Source organism: Zingiber officinale, chromosome 8A (assembly GCF_018446385.1).
Source record: "Zingiber officinale cultivar Zhangliang chromosome 8A, Zo_v1.1, whole genome shotgun sequence".
Taxonomy (NCBI): domain Eukaryota; kingdom Viridiplantae; phylum Streptophyta; class Magnoliopsida; order Zingiberales; family Zingiberaceae; genus Zingiber; species Zingiber officinale.
In genome coordinates this window covers 36,833,409-36,853,045 of record NC_056000.1, presented here as the reverse complement: position 1 = coordinate 36,853,045, position 19,637 = coordinate 36,833,409, and the positions used below count along the sequence as shown (strand labels likewise).

The 19,637-nt window shown below is 47.6% G+C and overlaps 1 protein-coding gene across 1 annotated transcript; it reads right to left on the bottom strand.

Moving 5' to 3' along the window:
- Window positions 1-6: 6 nt before the first annotated feature.
- On the bottom strand, window positions 7-3,344 carry LOC122008489 (L-ascorbate oxidase homolog). Its single transcript, XM_042564236.1, has 9 exons — window positions 2,804-3,344; window positions 2,325-2,499; window positions 2,118-2,227; window positions 1,759-2,029; window positions 1,578-1,677; window positions 1,161-1,506; window positions 721-1,086; window positions 539-617; window positions 7-378 (listed from the first exon to the last, which is right to left on the bottom strand). Exons 1-9 carry the CDS (start codon window positions 2,809-2,811, stop codon window positions 181-183), a joined length of 1,653 nt encoding a protein of 550 aa, XP_042420170.1. The 5' UTR covers window positions 2,812-3,344; the 3' UTR covers window positions 7-180.
- Window positions 3,345-19,637: the final 16,293 nt, after the last annotated feature.

Genomic DNA, 19,637 nt, shown 5'->3' with positions numbered 1-19,637 from the left:
ATTTTTAAATTTTGCCATTCATCCCTAAGGAATAATAATATTACAACTATTTCAAACTAAATATCTCTTGATAGTTAAGAGATTTTATTTAAAAAATCAACATTTACTTAGTAGACAATCGCATTGTAACGTAACAAGTATCCAATGACCTACGGTGATCGATCGTTCATATCGAGCGCATTAAAATTGCACGGCACCACCGCAAAGCAAGGCATTGCTGGGGATGGGTAACTCATCTCTAGGCGATTGCGAAGGAGTGTAGACGCGGAGGTAGAATTGTTGGCCCAAGTAGCTACGAGCCCAATTCTCCGATCGAATATTCCACATCCCCACATTGTCCAAGGACACGTAGATCGCAGACCACGCCTTAGGGTACACCTGCCACATTATCATACTAAAATCATTAATCATATTTTTAAAATTAAGAATTAAAAAGATCGCATCCTATTTTTATTAAAAAAAAAACTTTTATCCAAACATTATCGTAATACATTATCATATTGAGAATAAAATAAAGATAAAATAAATAAATAAATACCTGAACTGTGCAACGAGAGACTGCGTCCCCCAAATCGTATTCTCGTCTGCTTGCCGAAGTCCATTTTCCCCAATCCATTCTAAAATTCCCAAACCACAATTTAAATTTATTAAAATTAATAAATAAAAATTTCCATATACTATTTTTAAAAATAAAATATATGCCTCCATAAATCCACTTACCCGACGACCCAAAACGAATGGCCGTCGATATGCCACGTCACCACGCTATTTTCATTATTCTGGAAAATAATTTCAAAGAAATCATGAAAATTTGAGTCCATGACGGCCGTGTCGAGATGTTCAGGCCCGGGTTTCGGGTTATCGGGCATGCTCCCGAGTTTAAACACTCCGGATATGTTAAAGTGATCCGCAAGCTTTAACGGTGTGTCGGCTGGAACGAACGAGACGCCGTTAACAGCATATCGCTGTTTCTTGCCGATGACGGGTGCGGAGTTCGCGAGCAAAACGGATCGGGTTACGTTGATTTGGCCGTAGCGGTATGATCCTTGAGGGTTAGGTCTCGCCGCACTTGCCGTCAAGTTCCACCTGGTTTGGTGCATCGAGTAGGTTAGTTTCGACTCAATTCTAACTCAATAAAAGTTGTATCGAACGGTGCCTACCTAATTGTTCTCGCTTGATTAAGCGAAACATCGAGCTCGACCGTGGGCCCAGCCGGAATTGGGCCGACCGGCCCTCCGGTGGCGTTGCTATAGCTGAGAATGGCGGTGGCGACTAGCACAGTGTTGGTGAACCGAGTCGAGGCGACGATGTAATATTCAAGTGGCGGCTGATCGGCCTTGACAAGGACCGAGTAAGATTGACCCAAATGCACATCGAGCGAGTCGTAAGTGTTCTGGATGGTGTGCGAGCCTTCCACTTCGACAAGCAACATCTTGTGTCCTTGGATCCTTACGTTCAATGTCGTCGCGATTCCCACATTTGAGATTCGGAGTCGATATGTGTTGCCTGAAACATCATATATATTTTTTTTTGAAAAAAAAACAAATAATTTATAATTAAATATCTGTGAGAAATACCTTGCTCTACCATAAAGGTCGAGGTCGATTGTCGACCGTTAATTAGGACACCGTCGGGGAAAGGAAGGTCCTTGCCATCGTCTAATATCTTCTTCAAGTCCTAATCGAAGAAGATTACGAAGTTATCGTCATCGTCAAGTCGTGTTTGTTTCTATTTTGGTATTAGAAGAAAGGTGCTTACGTAGTGATTCATCGTATACCAATCACCAATCAAGAGAGTGTAGTCGGCTTTTGGAGGATCAAATGGCACCGGGATCATCGGCCGACTCGAGATCCTAAGGCCGCCGTAGCCGCCAGCCGCCTTGTGAAAGGCAAGGGAAGGGAAGTAGAAGAAGCTACCTATTTGGTCCTTCACTTGCATTTTATATGTAAAGTTGCTGCCCGATGGAATGGGGCAATTGGTGCCGTAAACACCGTCTTGCCACGAGTTCCTTCTTTGTTGCACTCCGTTCCTAGATCATCAAAAAGCTCCATAAGCTAACAATTCACGATCGTTGAGCTGTGTTTCGACTACGTAAACCTCATCGAGTGAGTGATTACCAAGAGATGAGGAAGGGCTCGGGCAAGAAGTTGAAGACATTGACAATGAGGTTATCATTGGTGACTGCCTCAATCTGTGGCCCTGGAAACTGGCCATTGATCAAAATTCCCTAAACATGCATTGCCACAATACAAAAACTATCAAACATCCTCATCTTCGGCCTATCGAAGAAGAGAAGAACAAGAGTTTTGAAGAAGAAGAAGAACCTGCTGCTCGCAACCGAGAGGGGAGACGACACCGTAAGTCACATTCCAAGTGAAGAACCTGTAAGGATCCTCCCCAAACACAGAGCAGGGCAGGAAGAAGAGCAAACAAAGCAAGAAGCCACTTTGGCTCATCCTAAAGCCTTTCCTCATTGTGATGAAGGGAGCTAGATGCGAGCTGAAGAGAAGGAAGAGGTTTCATCTTTATAGAAGCAACAATTGTCTTCGTTAGGATTTGGCTTATCAACAAAGTGTGGGGGAGAACAAACAAGGAAGGGGAATGAATTGTAAGCAAGGATATGGCCTAAAGAGGCAGGCATCTGATAGTAAATTTTTTGCGTTTGACAAGAGAACAATCAATCTAAAAGTACACATTTGTTACTTGTACACAAACACTAATGCAGAAAGGTTATTGATGATCACAACAAACAAACAAAATTGAGTCATTTTCTGTGTTCTGTCAATTTGTTTTAGGTACCTACCTGTTCATTCCTCATCCTTTGCATGGACCAAGTTCTTGCGTCTGGAGAGTCTCTTGGAGTTTCTGGCACAGTATCCTTGCAAGAGCAGTACAGTAAAAAAGTTCCCACGTCCTCCTCCACCTTCCTGCACACCTTCTTCGCTCCTCGTCTAGCGAGCTCCACCCTGTGCTCTTCCGAGTTTGGAAAGGGAGTTGGGCGTGGGGAAGAATTAAGAAGCTCAAAATTTGATTTTTACAGGAGCAATCGACTCGAGGAGGCATAAAAATTGAATCTTGGAGTGGAGGAGGAAGCGGCGGTGGTTGGGCGGAGGTCAGTAGCTTTACCTCCGCGTGAGTCCCTTTCTTCACGTTGGAGTCGATCAGGAGGGCGCCGGAAGCGACGGAGGAGGACCACTCAGGACCAACATTGAGTTAGAGGACGAGCGTCATAGGGCTGGGTGAAGGCCAATAGGGTCAAGCAGCTCCTTGGAGGTCCCGTAGGCGACGACGGAACACGCCAAGCTGCCGGTAAGGCAACGGGTTAGGGAGAGAAAGGTATCAAGTTGTCCAGTTGATTAATGAAAAATATTTATTTTAAAATGAAAAAATAAACTTAAATTAAAGTAATAAAATAACATTTTAAATAATAAAAATCATTTTTTATATACTAAAAATCAAATAGGCGTCCCTAATTCTGCAATTGGTTGTTTTTGGGATTAGATGTTCGATTAACTGTCTGAGCACTGTACTACCATTGCTCCGTAGCTACTTTGTATCTGTTATAATGTATAATATTTAATATAATTCTATTGTAGTAAACTTTTACAAAGTTAATTAGTAGCTTTTATAAATATTTTAAAATAATTTTGATAAAAAATAAATAAATAATTTTGATTAAGTTGACAAATAGTATTTTAATATAATAATATTAATTTAAATTTTAAAATTTTAGAATTTATGATTAAAATATGACTGTTTACCGCTATTTAGATATCTATTATAATTATTTTAAAATGATTTTGAACCATTTAAAATGATTTTAAGGAAGTTTAAGTAATCCTAATAAATTGATAAAAATTATTTAAATATAATAGTATTTTTTAAGGTTAATTTAGATTAAAAATGGAATATATGATTTTTCGCATTTCAGTAGCTATTGCCATATAATTATAAACAAATCTTAAATCTTCAAAAGAATGGAATAAAATTTGAATTCTAATCACTATTATATCAAAATTAATTAAAAACAGTATTTTTTTAATCTAATACATCAAGAGCAATAATTTTTTTATGTCACACCCCAGGTAGTCTCTGGCAGAAGAATTTCGATAACATCTCCCCTATACTGATGACAATATGAGATATTACTATAAGCCCTCCGGGCCACACTAACCTCGATCAACACGGCTGGAACAATAACAATAAAAATACTAAACCAACCACGCAGTTATATCAAAACAGCCTCCGACTGTCATCACAATACAAAAGAAAGCAAAACACAACATCAAAACTTATCTCTTCTGTCGATCGGCAGACGCATAGCAAAACATAACAAATACGAATCCACCAAGCAAGCAAAAACCCAACCAGTACAATACTTAAAGGTAAACCACATAAAATTTAGAGTGCAAAACTAATACAAGCCTGAAACATGACTCTAAGCAAATAACTAGAAACCAAAAGACCAAATCGAAAGTTCTTGCAGCAAGGGGGCTAGCAGCTGGAATCTCCTGACGGCTTCAACCTGAAATAAGAATGATCAACGGGGTGAGTTCAAGAACTCAACGGATACCAGATAGACATGCATAATAAGATATAACTAACAGTAATAATTATGTGGTACAATTTTTTGAACAAAAGTAGGAAATACAAACTGAAAATGCTGAAGAAAACTGTACTCACCAGGACCTCCTATCTGAATATAAGGGTCGGCAGACCAGATACTATACATGTCAAACATATGCAAACGAAACAAATGCAGCATCCAAAATGCAGCAATCACAAACAATAAATGTGATCTAAGCATATGGTGCAAAAATGACATGTGTCACCCCTGATGCAGTCAGCCATCTCACACGCGAAAGTGAGACCGAGTGAGTAGGGCTATGACAACTATGTACTCTGCCATCACTGCTCCTGAGTGACTGAGTAGATAGAATGCTATCAGAGTACACCTATCCTCCTACCCCGAACAGAGTAGGGGAACTCAATGCTCTCATCTCTCTGTATCATGGTCAAGGGGAGGGATCCATACCCGCTACACACTGCAGTTATCGCTACACATGAGCGGACCAGTGGAGTCCTGACAGAGCAAAATATACACTCCCTGCCTGATTTACCTTAATCCCATGAGTGTTTGTGTGTGCAAATCATGTAACCGATGATGCGCTCAACAATAATGGAGTCGACCATCGCCAACATGCAATCATGTAAGATAGTGCATGACACTAACATGTAGACACTGACAGTATACAACTCAATATAAAATGCACCAAAACGAAATAAATCATACGATGGTCTAGGTATCAAAACCTAAGTACACGAATTAGATATGATGAACAACAAGACTACTACACAGTAGGTAATGTAAGTTACTATTTCTATGAACAGGGATGCACATGGCGGCAATCAAAGTAAATATAAGTAAGAATGCATAATAGGTAGGAATATAGGCAGACAACAAGAATCAGATTGTGGCATATCAAAATAGATGCAAACATAATCATTACCACTAGAGATAAACTATTATGCATATATAACATGACTATATCAAGAGATAAGTCAGAAATACTCGCCTAAAAAAGAAGATCGAATCAACCAATCCGTCGTCGAGACGCTCGACTCGAATCAGAGTCTTGCATCAATCAATACATATATTTTATTTAGTTAAATTCATATGAATTAAACAACTAAATAAAATACTCAAACTTAATTAGGGAAAAACCTAATTGATCATAGACATTAACCCTAACTATATTTAATCCATCGGTCAACTAGGGTTAGTTTCCTTAACCCTAATTGTACCACTATTTAATTAGATTTAAATCTTTACATAATCAACCCAACCTTAAATCAAATTAAGAACAATTCATTACTAATCTTCCCTAGCTTCTAATCTGGGTGTAGGCTACAACGAAAGAAAACACACCTTACCTAAAATCATAAAGTTACCTCTGTTAATCCATAGTCAGGGAGGGTGCTGCCGGAAAGAGTAGTTGCTGCTGGAAACCTAGAAAAACACCACAGCCTGACATCAAACAACTGGATACTCCAATTTCTACTAATCTGATATCAACCATAGGTTACCCTAAATCAACAATTCCCTCTCCGACTGAGCCTAGGTCACGCGGCTGTTGAACTCAGCATCGAGAGGATCGACGGTGTGAGATGAGGAGAAACCAAGAGCATCGGGAGAGGAAGGCTCGGCACTGGACAGTGGTCGGAGAGGGTGGCGGCGTTAGGCGACGGTGTGCAGCTCGGGAGGAAAAAGAAGATCGGGGTGGCTCTCACACGACAGGCTTGGCTAGGGTAAAAAGGAATAGCGGTGTTGCTCGGGTCGAGGGATGGCAGCGGCGTCGGCGGCGCGATGCTCAATGAAGAGGAAAGACATGTTGGAGCAATCCCAATGGTTCGTGGGACCATGTGTTTTGGTGTTTGGGCAAAGGGTTTAAGTTAGGTTTACCCTCGTTATTTGATATATGTACTTGAGTTGTGCAGGACTGCAGGTGACACATTTGACTCAGGTTGACGGCTTCGGGTCCGATGAAGGATGGCATTGAGGACAAGCCGCGGGCTTGAATGCATCTGAGGGATCGTGGACAAGGCAGCAAGGACAAGGGCCGAGGGAAGCGACTTCGAGGCATACGCGAAGGATGGCATTGGAGACAAGCCGCGAGCTTGGATGCATCCGAGGGACGAGAGCCAAAGGAAGTAGGCTTGAAGGCAAGAGGTCAAAGCTGCAAAGAAGAGTCAAGTGAGTCGTGAGGGTCCGAGTGCGAGTGAAATGTACTCGGGATGGAAACCCTAAGTTTAGGGTTGTACCAGTCGACTGGTGGTGAGCATGAAGCATTCTGTGCCCGAAATGGTTGGGATCGGTCGACTGGTCATGGGACCAGTCGACTGATAGATAGCCGTTGGAGTGCCGTTGGGCTGGCACCAGTCGACTGGTAACGGGCAAATCAGCAAGGCTGATTTCCCAAGCTCTATAAGAAGGAGCTTGGGATGGCCGGCCAAGATGACGAAATTAGACTTGGTTAAAGCCTAATTAGTAGTCACCAAAGTGCTCAAGGTCTCTTGTGTCCAAGTGTTCTTGGTTGGTGTTGTGGTGAGGTTTCTCCACCCACAAGGAGTTGCTTGAGTAGCCGGAGTTTGCCGGGGGCTAATCCACCGAAGGATCGGGATCGTCCACCTTACGGACAGCCGTGGAGTAGGAGCATCATCTCCGAACCACGTTACATCGACGTGTATTGGTTTGCTTGTTCTTTTCTTTGTCTTTAGCTTTCGTATTCGTAATTAGTATTTGTATTTCCGCTTGCGCACTAACGAATACGTAGGAAGCGAGTTTTTGGGGGTGCCGTCTATCCAACCCCCCTTCAAGCCGGCCACCGATCCTCCAACAATTGGTATCAGAGCGAGGACGCTCTCCTTTGGACTAACCGCCAAGGAAGCATAAGATGGCCGGGTTTATTGTCCCTCCAAAATTTGAAGGAGGAAGCCTTGGGGACATCACCTTTTGGATGGTGAAGATGAAGAGCTTCCTCGACACGGATTGGGACACAATGATGGTCGTCGAGGAACCATTTGAAGTCCCAAGAGACAAGAAAGGAAAGAAGCTCCGACCACGACATTGGACGGAGGAGCAAACGACACGATCGGAGGCAAATTCAAAGGTAATATCAATATTGATTGAAATTTTGCCTTCTAACGTGATAAGTCGTGTAGGTGAATACAAGAATGCCCACGAGTTGTGGAGCAAGGTAAAGAAAGTTCTAGGAGAAGAACTTTTCCCTACACATGAGGAGATAGAGCCCAAGGAGATGGGCTTAGTAGCTCAAGAAGAGGAGGAGGAGCAACCGGAAGTTGAGTCATGCTCAACATCCGAGGAGGAGAAGGAAGATGAGACATCATCTACATCCTCAAGGTTTGAAGAAAAGTCCAAGACAAGTGAAGAGGATGAAGAAGAGGTCTTGGAGGTCAACCTAGTGAGCACCTCCACCGAAGCAAAGTCAAAAGATCACATCATTTGTTTCGGGTGCAATGAGAAGGGACACTATAAGAGTAGATGTCCTATGGGTAAGAAAGAGGTAGCTTCTAAACTCAATTCAATTCATTTTGAATCTAATTTGAGTTGTAGGAAGAAGAAGGAGAAAAAGCACATAGTGTGCTTCACGTGTGGAGAGAAGGGCCACTACCACACAAAATGCCCCAAGAAGGGAGAAATTAAGAAGCTAGCGCATTTGAAGAAATGGGAGAAGAAGAGAAGCAAGAGTCAAGGGGGAGCTTCAAGGGTAAGGGAGGTATACCCTAACTTGAAGGTGAAGTCAAATTTAAATTCTTCCATGCATGCTAGGAAAAATAATGTTAATCATTATATGCCCATGCAAAATTTTGGTTTCAAATATCATGATCGGAATAGGGTAAATGTGGATCATAACCCTAGGAAATCTATGAATGATAAATCTAGGAATGGTAGACCTAAGGAGGCCCAAGGCATTAATCCAAAGAAGGGGAGACACATGCCTAGAAAGGGTAGGTCTAGGAATGTCCAAGGTGGACATGTTGACTCTAGGTTTAGGAACCTAGAAAGGGAGAATCAAGCTTTGAAGGCAAAGCTTGATGGTTTAGAGAAATTCCTTAAGAGATTCACTATTGGATCTAAGGGATTAAGTATGGTGTTGGGGAGTCAAAAACCCAACAATGATAGATCGGGTTTGGAATACCGATCTAGTGTCTCCAAGGTCAATGAGAGTCCATGTGCTAAGGTGGCACATGATAAAAGCAAGGGAGAGTCATCCAAGGCCAATAAAAATAAATATGCTAGGGTTGCATATGATTATGGCAAGGATGGTGTGTCCAAGGTCAAGAAGATAAGGAGATCTTCTAAGGGACATCATTGTGGGTTGGTCACAATAGATGAGTCACCTAGGGAGGTGACTAAGGTAAAGAGCTCTAGGGGGAGCTCCAAGAGTCAATTTGGGACCCATGGCCAATGGATCTCAGGTGGGTTCTACTTGGGAGTCTAGAGGAGCCATGGAGTGTGTCAAATGGTTTGGAGATGGATTTGAGTCTCAAACCTAGGGATTTGGCACACATGGATTGTGTTTCATGCAAGAAATATGACATTTGGGGTCATATAGCATGATAATTGGTTTTGGATGTATAGATGCCATATAAACCAATGCTAGGGATGCATTGTGGGTTAGTATGGGCAAATACATCAAAAGGAAGGCAAAACTAGGACTTTAGGTCAAGGTTCAATTGAACCATTTAGCTAGTTTTGGATTTTGTGTCAATCTTGGGATTGGTGATAGATACATTTTGTAATGTATTTTTCCCAAGTAGACACTGGTACAATAGACCTCTCCACAAAATTTGGGAATTTTTGGAGGTCTAGGGAATTATTGGTGCATTTCTGAAGTTGGCCTGAAAAGGCTGATTTTTTTCAGAAATAGGGTACCAGTCGACTGGTAACAGTGTTTTTCGACCACAGAATGTTTCTGTAAGGTTCTGTCGAAGAGGGGCAGTCGACTGGCACTTGGGGCAGTCGACTGATACCAGTCTGAAACTGTTTTCAGCATTGGTATGTGACCATGTCAACTCGGTTAGATGTATGGGATCCAAGGGGGATTAATACATGAGTTTAGGGTCAGTTAGATGATAAGTTTTCAACAATTGGGATATTGTTGGAGAACTTTTTGGATGTTAGGCAAAGGGGGAGAAGTAAGGTTTAAATTGGGAAAACCTTAAGTGCCTTTGCGTAGGGGGAGCCTTGGGATAGGTTCTTAAAAAGCCCTGTAGTAAAATCCTAGCTCAATGGGGAGCGTAGGTGTAGGGGGAGCCTTGGGATGGTTCCAATGCTTGGTGCATTGTTTCGGCGGTTGCCAAGTGTGTAGCCTTGGCAACGTAAGTCCATTCGGCGGTTGCCAAGTGTGTAGCCTTGGCAACGTAAGTCCATTCGGCGGTTGCCAAGTGTGTAGCCTTGGCAACGTAAGTCCATTCGGCGGTTGCCAAGTGTGTAGCCTTGGTAACGTAAGTCCATTCGGCGGAGTAAGTCCAAGTGTGTAGCCTTGGCATCGTAAGTCCATTGTATTAGCATGTTTATTTGCTATTTGTTTTCCCTAACTTAAACGTATTGCCAAACACCAAAAAGGGGGAGATTGTTGGAGAAATCCCAATGGTTCGTGGGACCATGTGTTTTGGTGTTTGGGCAAAGGGTTTAAGTTAGGTTTACCCTCGTTATTTGATATGTGTACTTGAGTTGTGCAGGACTGCAGGTGACACATTTGACTCAGGTTGACGGCTTCGGGTCCGATGAAGGATGGCATTGAGGACAAGCCGCGGGCTTGAATGCATCTGAGGGATCGTGGACAAGGCAGCAAGGACAAGGGCCGAGGGAAGCGACTTCGAGGCATACGCGAAGGATGGCATTGGAGACAAGCCGCGAGCTTGGATGCATCCGAGGGACGAGAGCCAAAGGAAGTAGGCTTGAAGGCAAGAGGTCAAAGCTGCAAAGAAGAGTCAAGTGAGTCGTGAGGGTCCGAGCAGTGAAATGTACTCGGGATGGGAACCCTAAGTTTAGGGTTGTACCGGTCGGTCCCGGACCGGTCGGTGGTGAGCATGTACATGCGAAATGGTTGGGATCGGTCGGTGGTCATGGGACCGGTCGGTGATAGAGTCTTGGTTGGTGGCACCACCGACCGTGGTGCATGGACGATCGGTAGCAAATCAAAGGTGATTTCCCCAAGCTCTATAAGAAGGAGCTTGGGATGGCCGGCCAAGGCGACGAAATTAGACTTGGTTAAAGCCTAATTAGTAGTCACCAAAGTGCTCAAGGTCTCTTGTGTCCAAGTGTTCTTGGTTGGTGTTGTGGTGAGGTTTCTCCACCCACAAGGAGTTGCTTGAGTAGCCGGAGTTTGCCGGGGGCTAATCCACCGAAGGATCGGGATCGTCCACCTTACGGACAGCCGTGGAGTAGGAGCATCATCTCCGAACCACGTTACATCGACGTGTATTGGTTTGCTTGTTCTTTTCTTTGTCTTTAGCTTTCGTATTCGTAATTAGTATTTGTATTTCCGCTTGCGCACTAACGAATACGTAGGAAGCGAGTTTTTGGGGGTGCCGTCTATCCAACCCCCCTTCAAGCCGGCCACCGATCCTCCAACAAGACAGAGGAGGAGACGACCGATGCTAAGGCACAAATCGGATGTGTTGGAGGATCGATGGCCGGCTTGAAGGGGGGTTAGATAGCTAGGCCACCCCCAAATCGATTTCTTCTCTACACAAGGGTTAGTTCACAGCGGAATATACTAAAACTAAGGCAATGAAACAAACAAGAATGCAAACGCTAACACGCTCGATGTAACGTGGTTCGGAGATTGCTTGCTCCTACTCCACGACGTGTCCTTGAGGTGGACGAGCCCTTGATCCTTTGGTGGATCAGTCCCCGGCAATCTCCGGCTAAAGCTTCTCCTTCTCAGTGGAGCAAACCTCTCACAAGGGCACTCTTCCTCTTTACAAGATGGAGTTAGAATTAGGAGGAAGAGAATTGACTTGGGAGCTTTGGGCACAGAATAAGAGTTAAACTACAAGCATCAGTAACCTCCTCAATGCCCCAAAGCTCCCCTTAAATAAGAGGAGAGAGTTGATCACAAATCAACTCAAACCCCGACACCAGTCGACTGGTCCAAGCACCAGTCGATGTACCAGTCGACTGGTCTCAGGACCAGTCGACTGGTCTCAGGACCAGTCGACTGATGCTCGTAGCCGACAAGCACAGAACCATTCTGTGCATTCTGTGAATTGGGATCAGTCGACTGGTTCCATTACCAGTCGACTGGTCCCAGTACATTCACTCCTCTCATCCTTTCCGGAGTCACCTTTGAAGTCCTCTTCCTCGGCCTTCGTCCCTCAGATGCACCTGAGCCCGTGGCTCCTCTCCGTGCCATCCTTCACGCTGCCTTGAAGTCCACTTCCCTCTGCTCCACTCCATTGCTCCTCGTCCTGCGGTCCCTCGGATGTCTTCCACACCACCCTTTACCGACTCAACGATCCGAGCCCTTGGATGAGCTTCCCACACTTGGCTGCACCAAGTTCTCATGTGTTCCACCAAGTCCTGCAAGACTCAAACACATATCAAATACATATGAAAGCCTAACTTAAACTCTTTGACACACACATCAAAACCTAGGTCGATTGCACCAACAGGATGTTCGATTTTCCCGACGAGCTCCTGGTGTCCACGACCAAAAGAGGGGAGAAAGAGGCTTGGCCGGCGCTTGGGCAGAGGAAGAGGTGGAGACGGGGTCGGGTGAGGGACGGCGGTGGCTTGGCGTCCCGCGAGGGAGAGGCGGCATTGACGAGAGGCTTAGGGCACGAGTAAGGGAGAAGAGAGGACAAAAGGAGAACGGGCAGCGGTGGCGAGCTCGGGAGAGGGGAAGGGTTCAGCGCGCGCGAGGAGTCGTGAGGAGAAGTAAATAAAAGGAATTAACTTAGGTTTTATTTAATTAAACCCTAAGTTGATTTCTCAAACTCTCATCTTTGGGTATTCCAAACGGGTTTTTCCCAACCCTATAAATGCATCCCCTCCAAATACGTTGATCCTGTCCGAGCGCTGAGTCGACGGACGCTGGGGGCGTGGCACGCTCTGCTGTCTCCGACTGGTGGTGTAGATCTCCGGCGAACCTGTAAAGAAGCCGAGCCGGGAGGGGTTTCCCGACGACGACCCTCCGACGCTCAAGTCAGGCAACGAGAGAAGCAGCGTAATGTGGCTACAGTAAAGATTTGTCCATCTCTTCATCGACGTCTGGGGGTCCTTATATAGGACCCCGGGGAAGCGCGTGCACGCTTCTCGATGCGTGCACGCTTCCCCAAACATACCTTAACGAGCCTGTGTTAGAAAAGTACCTCTGGCGTCATTCCGCAATCGCCCGAGCATATCCCGGATGTGACGGTGGAAGCTTCCACCGTATGATCCTGTGTACGGCTCGGTCGCCAACTCTACTGCCTGTCAGTGGCAGACGTCTTGAGGATGATGTTATCCACTGTCTCCTTTGTCCTCTTGCAATTCCTGTCTGTTCCAGGGCCGAGCGGGTCAGCCGCTCGGCAGGCGTATCACTTCTGTCGCCGGTTGTAAGCATCGGTCAGACCGGGAGGACTTCCGGTCGTATGCTCGGATGAGATTGCTCCTGCCTCTGTTGCCTTGTGCCCCGGTCGAACGAACATGTTGGTCGGCCTTGAAACATTTCTACCTTTGAGCATCGGAAACCCGACCCCTAGTCGGGTTGTCATTCATTTGGCTCGGGGGATTGCCGCCGGTCGGGCATCTCATTACTGTCGGTCGATGCCGGTCGACCCTCCCAGTTCGGTCGGTCGGGTCTCCGGGTTGCATCTCTTGATCTTTGACCTCCACGTGTCGTTGACTTTCCGCCGACGAGGGTCCCCCGTCCTTATCACCGGATCACATGTCTCTCCCTCAAGTCTAGTCGAAGGAGGCGCTAAGTCCGACTGACTGGACACCCGGTCGGCTGGAGTAACACCGCTTTGCCACTCCCAAAAGTATATCTTCGCTTGGCCGACCAATGAGTTGATGACTATGCCTTGTAGTTTTAGTCTCCATTCGTTGCTTGTTGCGCTACTGTTTTGGGGGCGGTCGGAGTCGTCGGGTCTCCTCGAAATTCGTGCCAATCCTCATTAAGCTGCCCACGCGCGAGTAATGGCGCTCATTAAATGCCGCCCAATCGCTGATTGCCACTTGGCAAGTCTGCCGTCATCGTACGGCGAGGGCATCAGCTTCGATTGGATAGGCGTCGGTTCAAATCTGACGGTCCGATGCTAACGTTTGTTTCGATGACCTGGATCGGACGGTTATGGCGGACTGAGCCCGGGGTTTATGAAGCGCCGACGCAAATTTTCCTTCCATCGTTCCTGCCTTCGTGCTTTTGGTGCTTCCTCTCGTGCCCAGCTTCCCGACACTCGCTTGTCTCGGTGCTCCGACGAACTTTCAACCTCTTCCTTCACGCTTCGTTCCCAGTAAGCCTTCTCCCATCTCTACTTTCTTCCGTTTTCTCCCTTCTGGTGGTCTTTGCATCCGTTCAATATAGTTTCGATCTCCTTCGTCAACCTTTTCATTCTTCTTTCCTCGGTCCTTTCTTCCTTGATACTGTTCTGGCGATGGCTAGCACCTCGCAGCCTTCGGATCCTTCTCTCGGCCTATGGTATATGACCATGGTAAGCCGGTTTGACGAGACTGACGCGGGACGCTTCCTTAACGAATTCGAACTTCCTCCTGACCATAGACTAGCTTTGGTCACCTCTTCCGATCGGCCCCACAATCTGCCGACTGGCACCGTTTGCTTCTTTCGTGACCAATTTGTGGTCGGTCTGCGCTTCCCTCTACATCCCTTTATCCGTGAGGTTTGTAATTATTTCCGCATCCTGCTCGACCAACTTGTCCCCAACTCTTTTAGGTTGCTGTGCGGCGTAGTAATCCTTTTCAAGCTACACGGCATCCCCTTAGTCCCCAGAATTTTCCATTACTTCTACTATCCCAAACAGTCCGAGTGGGGTACTTTCCTCTTCCAATCGCGGATCGGCCTCGTCGCGGATCGGCCTCGTCTTCTTCGATAAGATGCCGACCTCGAACAAACACTGGAAGGAAAGTTATTTTTACCTTCGCTTTCCCGAACTGTCATCCTTTCGCACCCAATGGCAGACCACTGTGCCGAGCCCTCCGGACCTCGGTAGATATAAGAGTCAGCCGGATTATCTTCATGCAGCCAATCTATTAGCCGGCCAGAGGTTCAACATCAACAAGCTACTTCACGAGGGGGTGTTGTACATATTCGGCTTGAGCCCGATCCGAACGAAGCTTCCGAGCAGCATGGGTAAGCACTTCCCTTGTCCTTTTTCCTTTTGGTCTAACTGATTTATTCTTCTGTTATGCAGCTGACATCATGTGGCGCGCCAAGGTTGCTGATCGACTGAAGTTGAAAGCTGCCGAAATGGAAGCGGTGGTGGCCAAGGAGATGGCCGATCGAGGCATCGAGCCGGTCGGCTCGCATGAGGGCGAAAGCGGAGGAACTCCCACTGAGGCCCGAGAGTCTGCCGCTCAGGTCCCTGCAACTGGAGCGGCCGGGGATGCTATCTCTTCGGCCGGTCAACAACCTACGTCAGAGGAGGCGGAGCGGTCGGCAGGCGATTCCCCATTGATAATACGCAAGTGACGTCGGACGACCATTGCGCATGCGAAGCCGGTGATTGGGCCAGTCGACGCCCCCTTAGAGGCAATCAACCCGCTACCCGCCGCATATGAGGCCATCTCGTCTGATCGGACTCCCTCCCAGCTCGACTAGCCAGCAGCTTTAATTGGGGCGTAACCCGTTAGTTCTTTGCCCCGGGTTCGCCTTCGGCTCAAACGCTCGGACATTATTTCTGCGCCGCTCGACGAGTCATCCACCCGAGCCGTCTCTTCCCAATCCGATCTGAGCGGTCGTCGAGTGATCAAGTTCGTCCTCTATCTTCCTACCGAGGAGTTCCTTTTGGCGGTGGATCGACCCACTGCTCCCGAGCATCAAGTTACCATCCGAGGGTCGCTTGCCAAGACGTGGGAAGATGTGAGGGCTCGAGTTGCCCTGATGACTCCCGGTCAGCTAGCGGACAGTCATATGCAGCAAGCCACTGAGGTATGTTTCTTAACATGCTAGTATGACAACTTCACCAGGTTCCTGACATTATCCCATCTGAACGTAGCAATGGGTGGAGAACATTGCGGTCAGCAATCGTCTAGCCGAACTGGAGGAGGAGTTGAAGAAACTCCAAATTTCTGGAGGGGCGCCAGCTGAGGGGCCCTCGTATGCTACGCTTAGGTCCGAGCTGACCAATACAGAAAAACTGCTAGCGACCGAGTGGCACAAGTCTTCCGGCCTGAAAACCAGAGTAGCTGGACTAGAAGTCCAAGTCAAGTCCCATGACCACCAGATCACTGTGGCCACCAACAGAAAAAATAGGGTCGTTGCTGATCTGGACGCGATGAAGGTGCAGGTCCAAGCGCTGGAGCAGCGCGTTACAAAATTGACCGATCTGCTATCTGCTGAGCAAGAGAGCCGATCTGCCACTGAAGCTAAACTTCAGGCAGATAAGAAAGATCTCCAAGGAGCTCTCGACGCCTCCCGAGCGGCGCTAAAGGAATACCAGGACGGAGAACTTGACCGCTTCAAGGTGTTGAAACAGAACTACCTTCGATCGGACGCATTTGGTGACAAGTTTAGTGATCGGCTAGTTCTGTCCTTCGAAGAGGCCATCCGGGCGACAACTGTCTACCTGAAGGTCAAGGGTCATCTCCCTGAGGATACCTCTATTCCTCCTCGAGACATGGCCGGCCTGCTGGAAGCTGCTGTTCCAGAGTCCATCTTCGAGCCCTTGGAGTGAGGAGTGTTTATGATTTCCTTGAGTAGTGTTTTTTGTAACCCTTCCGATCGGCTCTAAGGGCCTGAATTTTAATGCAGATATGCCGTCTTTTTATTAGCTTACTCTTTTTTTGTCAATACTTGTGTCTTCCGATTGGAGCGCGAACTACTGCCCTTCGCGTCTCCCCCATTTTCTTCTCATTAATCGTTTCTCGCCCTGCCTTGCTTTCCAAAGGAATTTTTCACGAAGTATTCTCTGTAACTAGGTCGCTCGCCTGAACACCCCCACTTCTTTAAATGGAATCCCCGCTAGATGTTCACGAAGTACCTTTGGTAACTTGGTCGATCGGCCTCTCGACTCATAGGTCGACCATTTTATTATCTTTTCCCGACCGGAGGGTTTATAGTCGCCGGTTCGACTCTAGGGTTTAACGTCGGTGCTCGACGGTCTTTCGACCGGGGGGTTTATAGCCGCCATTTCGACTCTAAGATTTAACGTCGCTGCTCGACGGTCTTCAAGCCGGAGGGTTTATAGTCGCCGGTTCAACTCTAAGATTTAACGTCGCTGCTCGACGGTTTTCAAGCCGGGGGGTTTATAGTCGCCGGTTCGACTTTAGGGTTTAACGTCGGAGCTCGATAGTCTTCCGACCGGGGGGTTTATAGTCGTCGGTTTGACTCTAGGGTTTAACGTCGGAGCTCGACGGTCTTCCGACCGGGGGGTTTATAGTTGCCGGTTCGACTCTGAGATTTAACGTTGCTGCTCGACGGTCTTCAGGCCGGAGGGTTTATAGTCGCCGGTTTGACTCTAAGATTTAACGTCGCTGCTTGACGGTTTTCAGGCCGGAGGGTTTATAGTCGTCGGTTCGACTCTAAGATTTAACGTCGCTGCTCGACGGTCTTCAAGCCGGAGGGTTTATAGTCGCCGATTCGACTCTAAGATTTAATGTCGCTACTCGACGGTCTTCAAGCCGGGGGGTTTATAGTCGCCGGTTCGACTCTAAGATTTAACGTCGCTGCTCGACGGTCTTCAAGCCGGGGGGTTTATAGTTTCCGGTTCGATTCTAGGGTTTAACGTCGTCGCTCGACGGTCTTCAAGCCGGGGGATTTATAATCGCCGGTTCGATTCTAGGGTTTAACGTCGGAACTCGACGGTCTTCAAGCCGGGGGGTTTACAGTCGCCGGTTCGACTCTAGGGTTTTACGTCGGAGCTCGACGGTCTTCCGACCGGGGGGTTTATAGTCGCCGGTTCGACTCTAGGGTATAACGTCGGAGCTCGACGGTCTTCAGGACGGAGGGTTTATAGTCGCCGGTTCGACTCTAAGATTTAACGTCGCTGCTCGACGGTCTTCAATAATGAGCCTATGGCTCGGATAATATACACCCGGCCGAACGACACGGGGTCTTCGCCATCGAGCATATGGCTCGGATAATATACGCCCGGTCGAACGACACGGGGTCTTCGCCATCGAGCATATGACTCGGATAATATACGCCCGGCCGAACGACATGGGGTCTTCGCCATCGAGCATATGTCTCGGATAATATACGCCCGACCGAACAGCACGGGGTCTTGGCTACGGCATCATGCAGCTACCCGCTTGGTGCACCATGATCATTCCTTTGCTTTGTTCTTATATCTTTCATTCCTGCAACCAAATGAAACATCCGAACGGAATATTCATGAAATACATTACATCGGCACACCTTTCATCCGACCTGATAGGGCTGGAGGTAGTTTGCGCTCCATGGTCTCTCTAGCCATCGTCCATCCTCATCCTCCAAGTAGTAGGCCCCCGATCGGAGCTTCTCGACGACTTTGAATGGTCCTGCCCAGGGCGCCTCCAGCTTGCCTACGTCCCCGACCGACTTCACTTTCTTCCAGACCAAGTCGCCCACCTGGAATGCTCAGGGAATCACGCGGCGGTTGTAGTTCTGTTTCATTCTCTGCCTGTAGGCCATCAGCCGGACGGACGCTTTGGCTTGCTCCTCGTCGATCAAGTCCAATTCAAGCTGCCTCCGCTCGGAATTATCATCGTCGTAGTTCTGGATCCGGTCGGACGCTACGCCGACTTCGACTGAGATGACCGCCTCGCCTCCATACACCAGGTGGGACGGTGTTACTCCCGTTCCCTCCTTAGGGGTCGTGCGGATGGCCCATAAGACTCTCGGCAGCTCGTCCATCTAGTTTCCTCTCATGTGGTCGAGCCGAGCCAGAAGAATTCGGAGTATCTCCCGGTTGGCTACTTCGGCTTGACCATTGCTTTGGGGATACGCCACAGACGTGAAGTGCTGCTCAATGCCATATCCCTTGCACCATTTCTCGAGCTGCTTTCCGACGAACTGTCGTCCGTCGTCCGACACGAGTCGACGCAGAATGCCGAACCGACAGATGATGTTTTGCCAGATGAATTTCTTGACCATGTACTCGGTTATCTTGGCCAATGGCTCAGCCTCCACCCACTTGGAGAAGTAATCAACTGCCATCAACAGGAACTTCCGTTGTCCGGTCGCCATAGGGAAAGGTCCTACGATATCCATGCCCCACTGGTCGAATGGGCAGGACACTGTGGATGCTTTCATTTATTCCGTCGGCCTATGAGAACAACTATGGTACTTTTGACAAGAAAGACATGTTGCGACAGTCCGAGCGGCATCCTCGTGGAGAGTGGGCCAAAAGTATCCAGCCAGCAGGATCTTCCTAGCCAAGGGCCGACCGCCCGGATGATCTCCGCAAGATCCTTGGTGTACCTCTTGGAGAATGTATTCTGCGTCCTCTGAGCTGACGCACTTTAACAGCGGTCGACAGAAAGCCTTTTTGTAAAGCTGATCTCCGATGAAAGTGAACCGACCCGCTCTCCTCCTCAGCAGTTGGGCTTCCTCCCGATCGGATGACGTGGCACCTGAGCGTAGAAACTCCATGATGGCTGTTTATCTCCAATCGCTCGGGAATGTGAAGCCTTCCATCCGGTCCACGTGCGCTACCAAAGATACTTGCTCGATTGGTTGCTGGATGACGACCGGCGATATCGAGCTTGCGAGTTTGGCTAACTCATCTGCCGCCTGGTTCTTCGCTCGGGGTATCTTCTGGACCACCACCTCGGTGAAACTGGTTTTGAGTTTCTCAAAGGCCTCTGCGTACAACCTGAGTCTTGCATTGTTTATCTCGAAGGCACCCATGAGTTGTTGAGCGGCTAGTTGGGAATCTGAGTGAATCACCACCCGGCAGGCTCCAAC

Coding starts and splice junctions, on each gene's coding strand:
- LOC122008489 (XM_042564236.1), bottom strand. Junction 2,030..2,117: donor GAGCCCTTCCTCATCTCTTG/GTAATCACTCAC, acceptor TTGATGATCTAG/GAACGGAGTGCAACAAAGAA. Junction 618..720: donor CATTCGTTTTGGGTCGTCGG/GTAAGTGGATTT, acceptor TGGGAATTTTAG/AATGGATTGGGGAAAATGGA.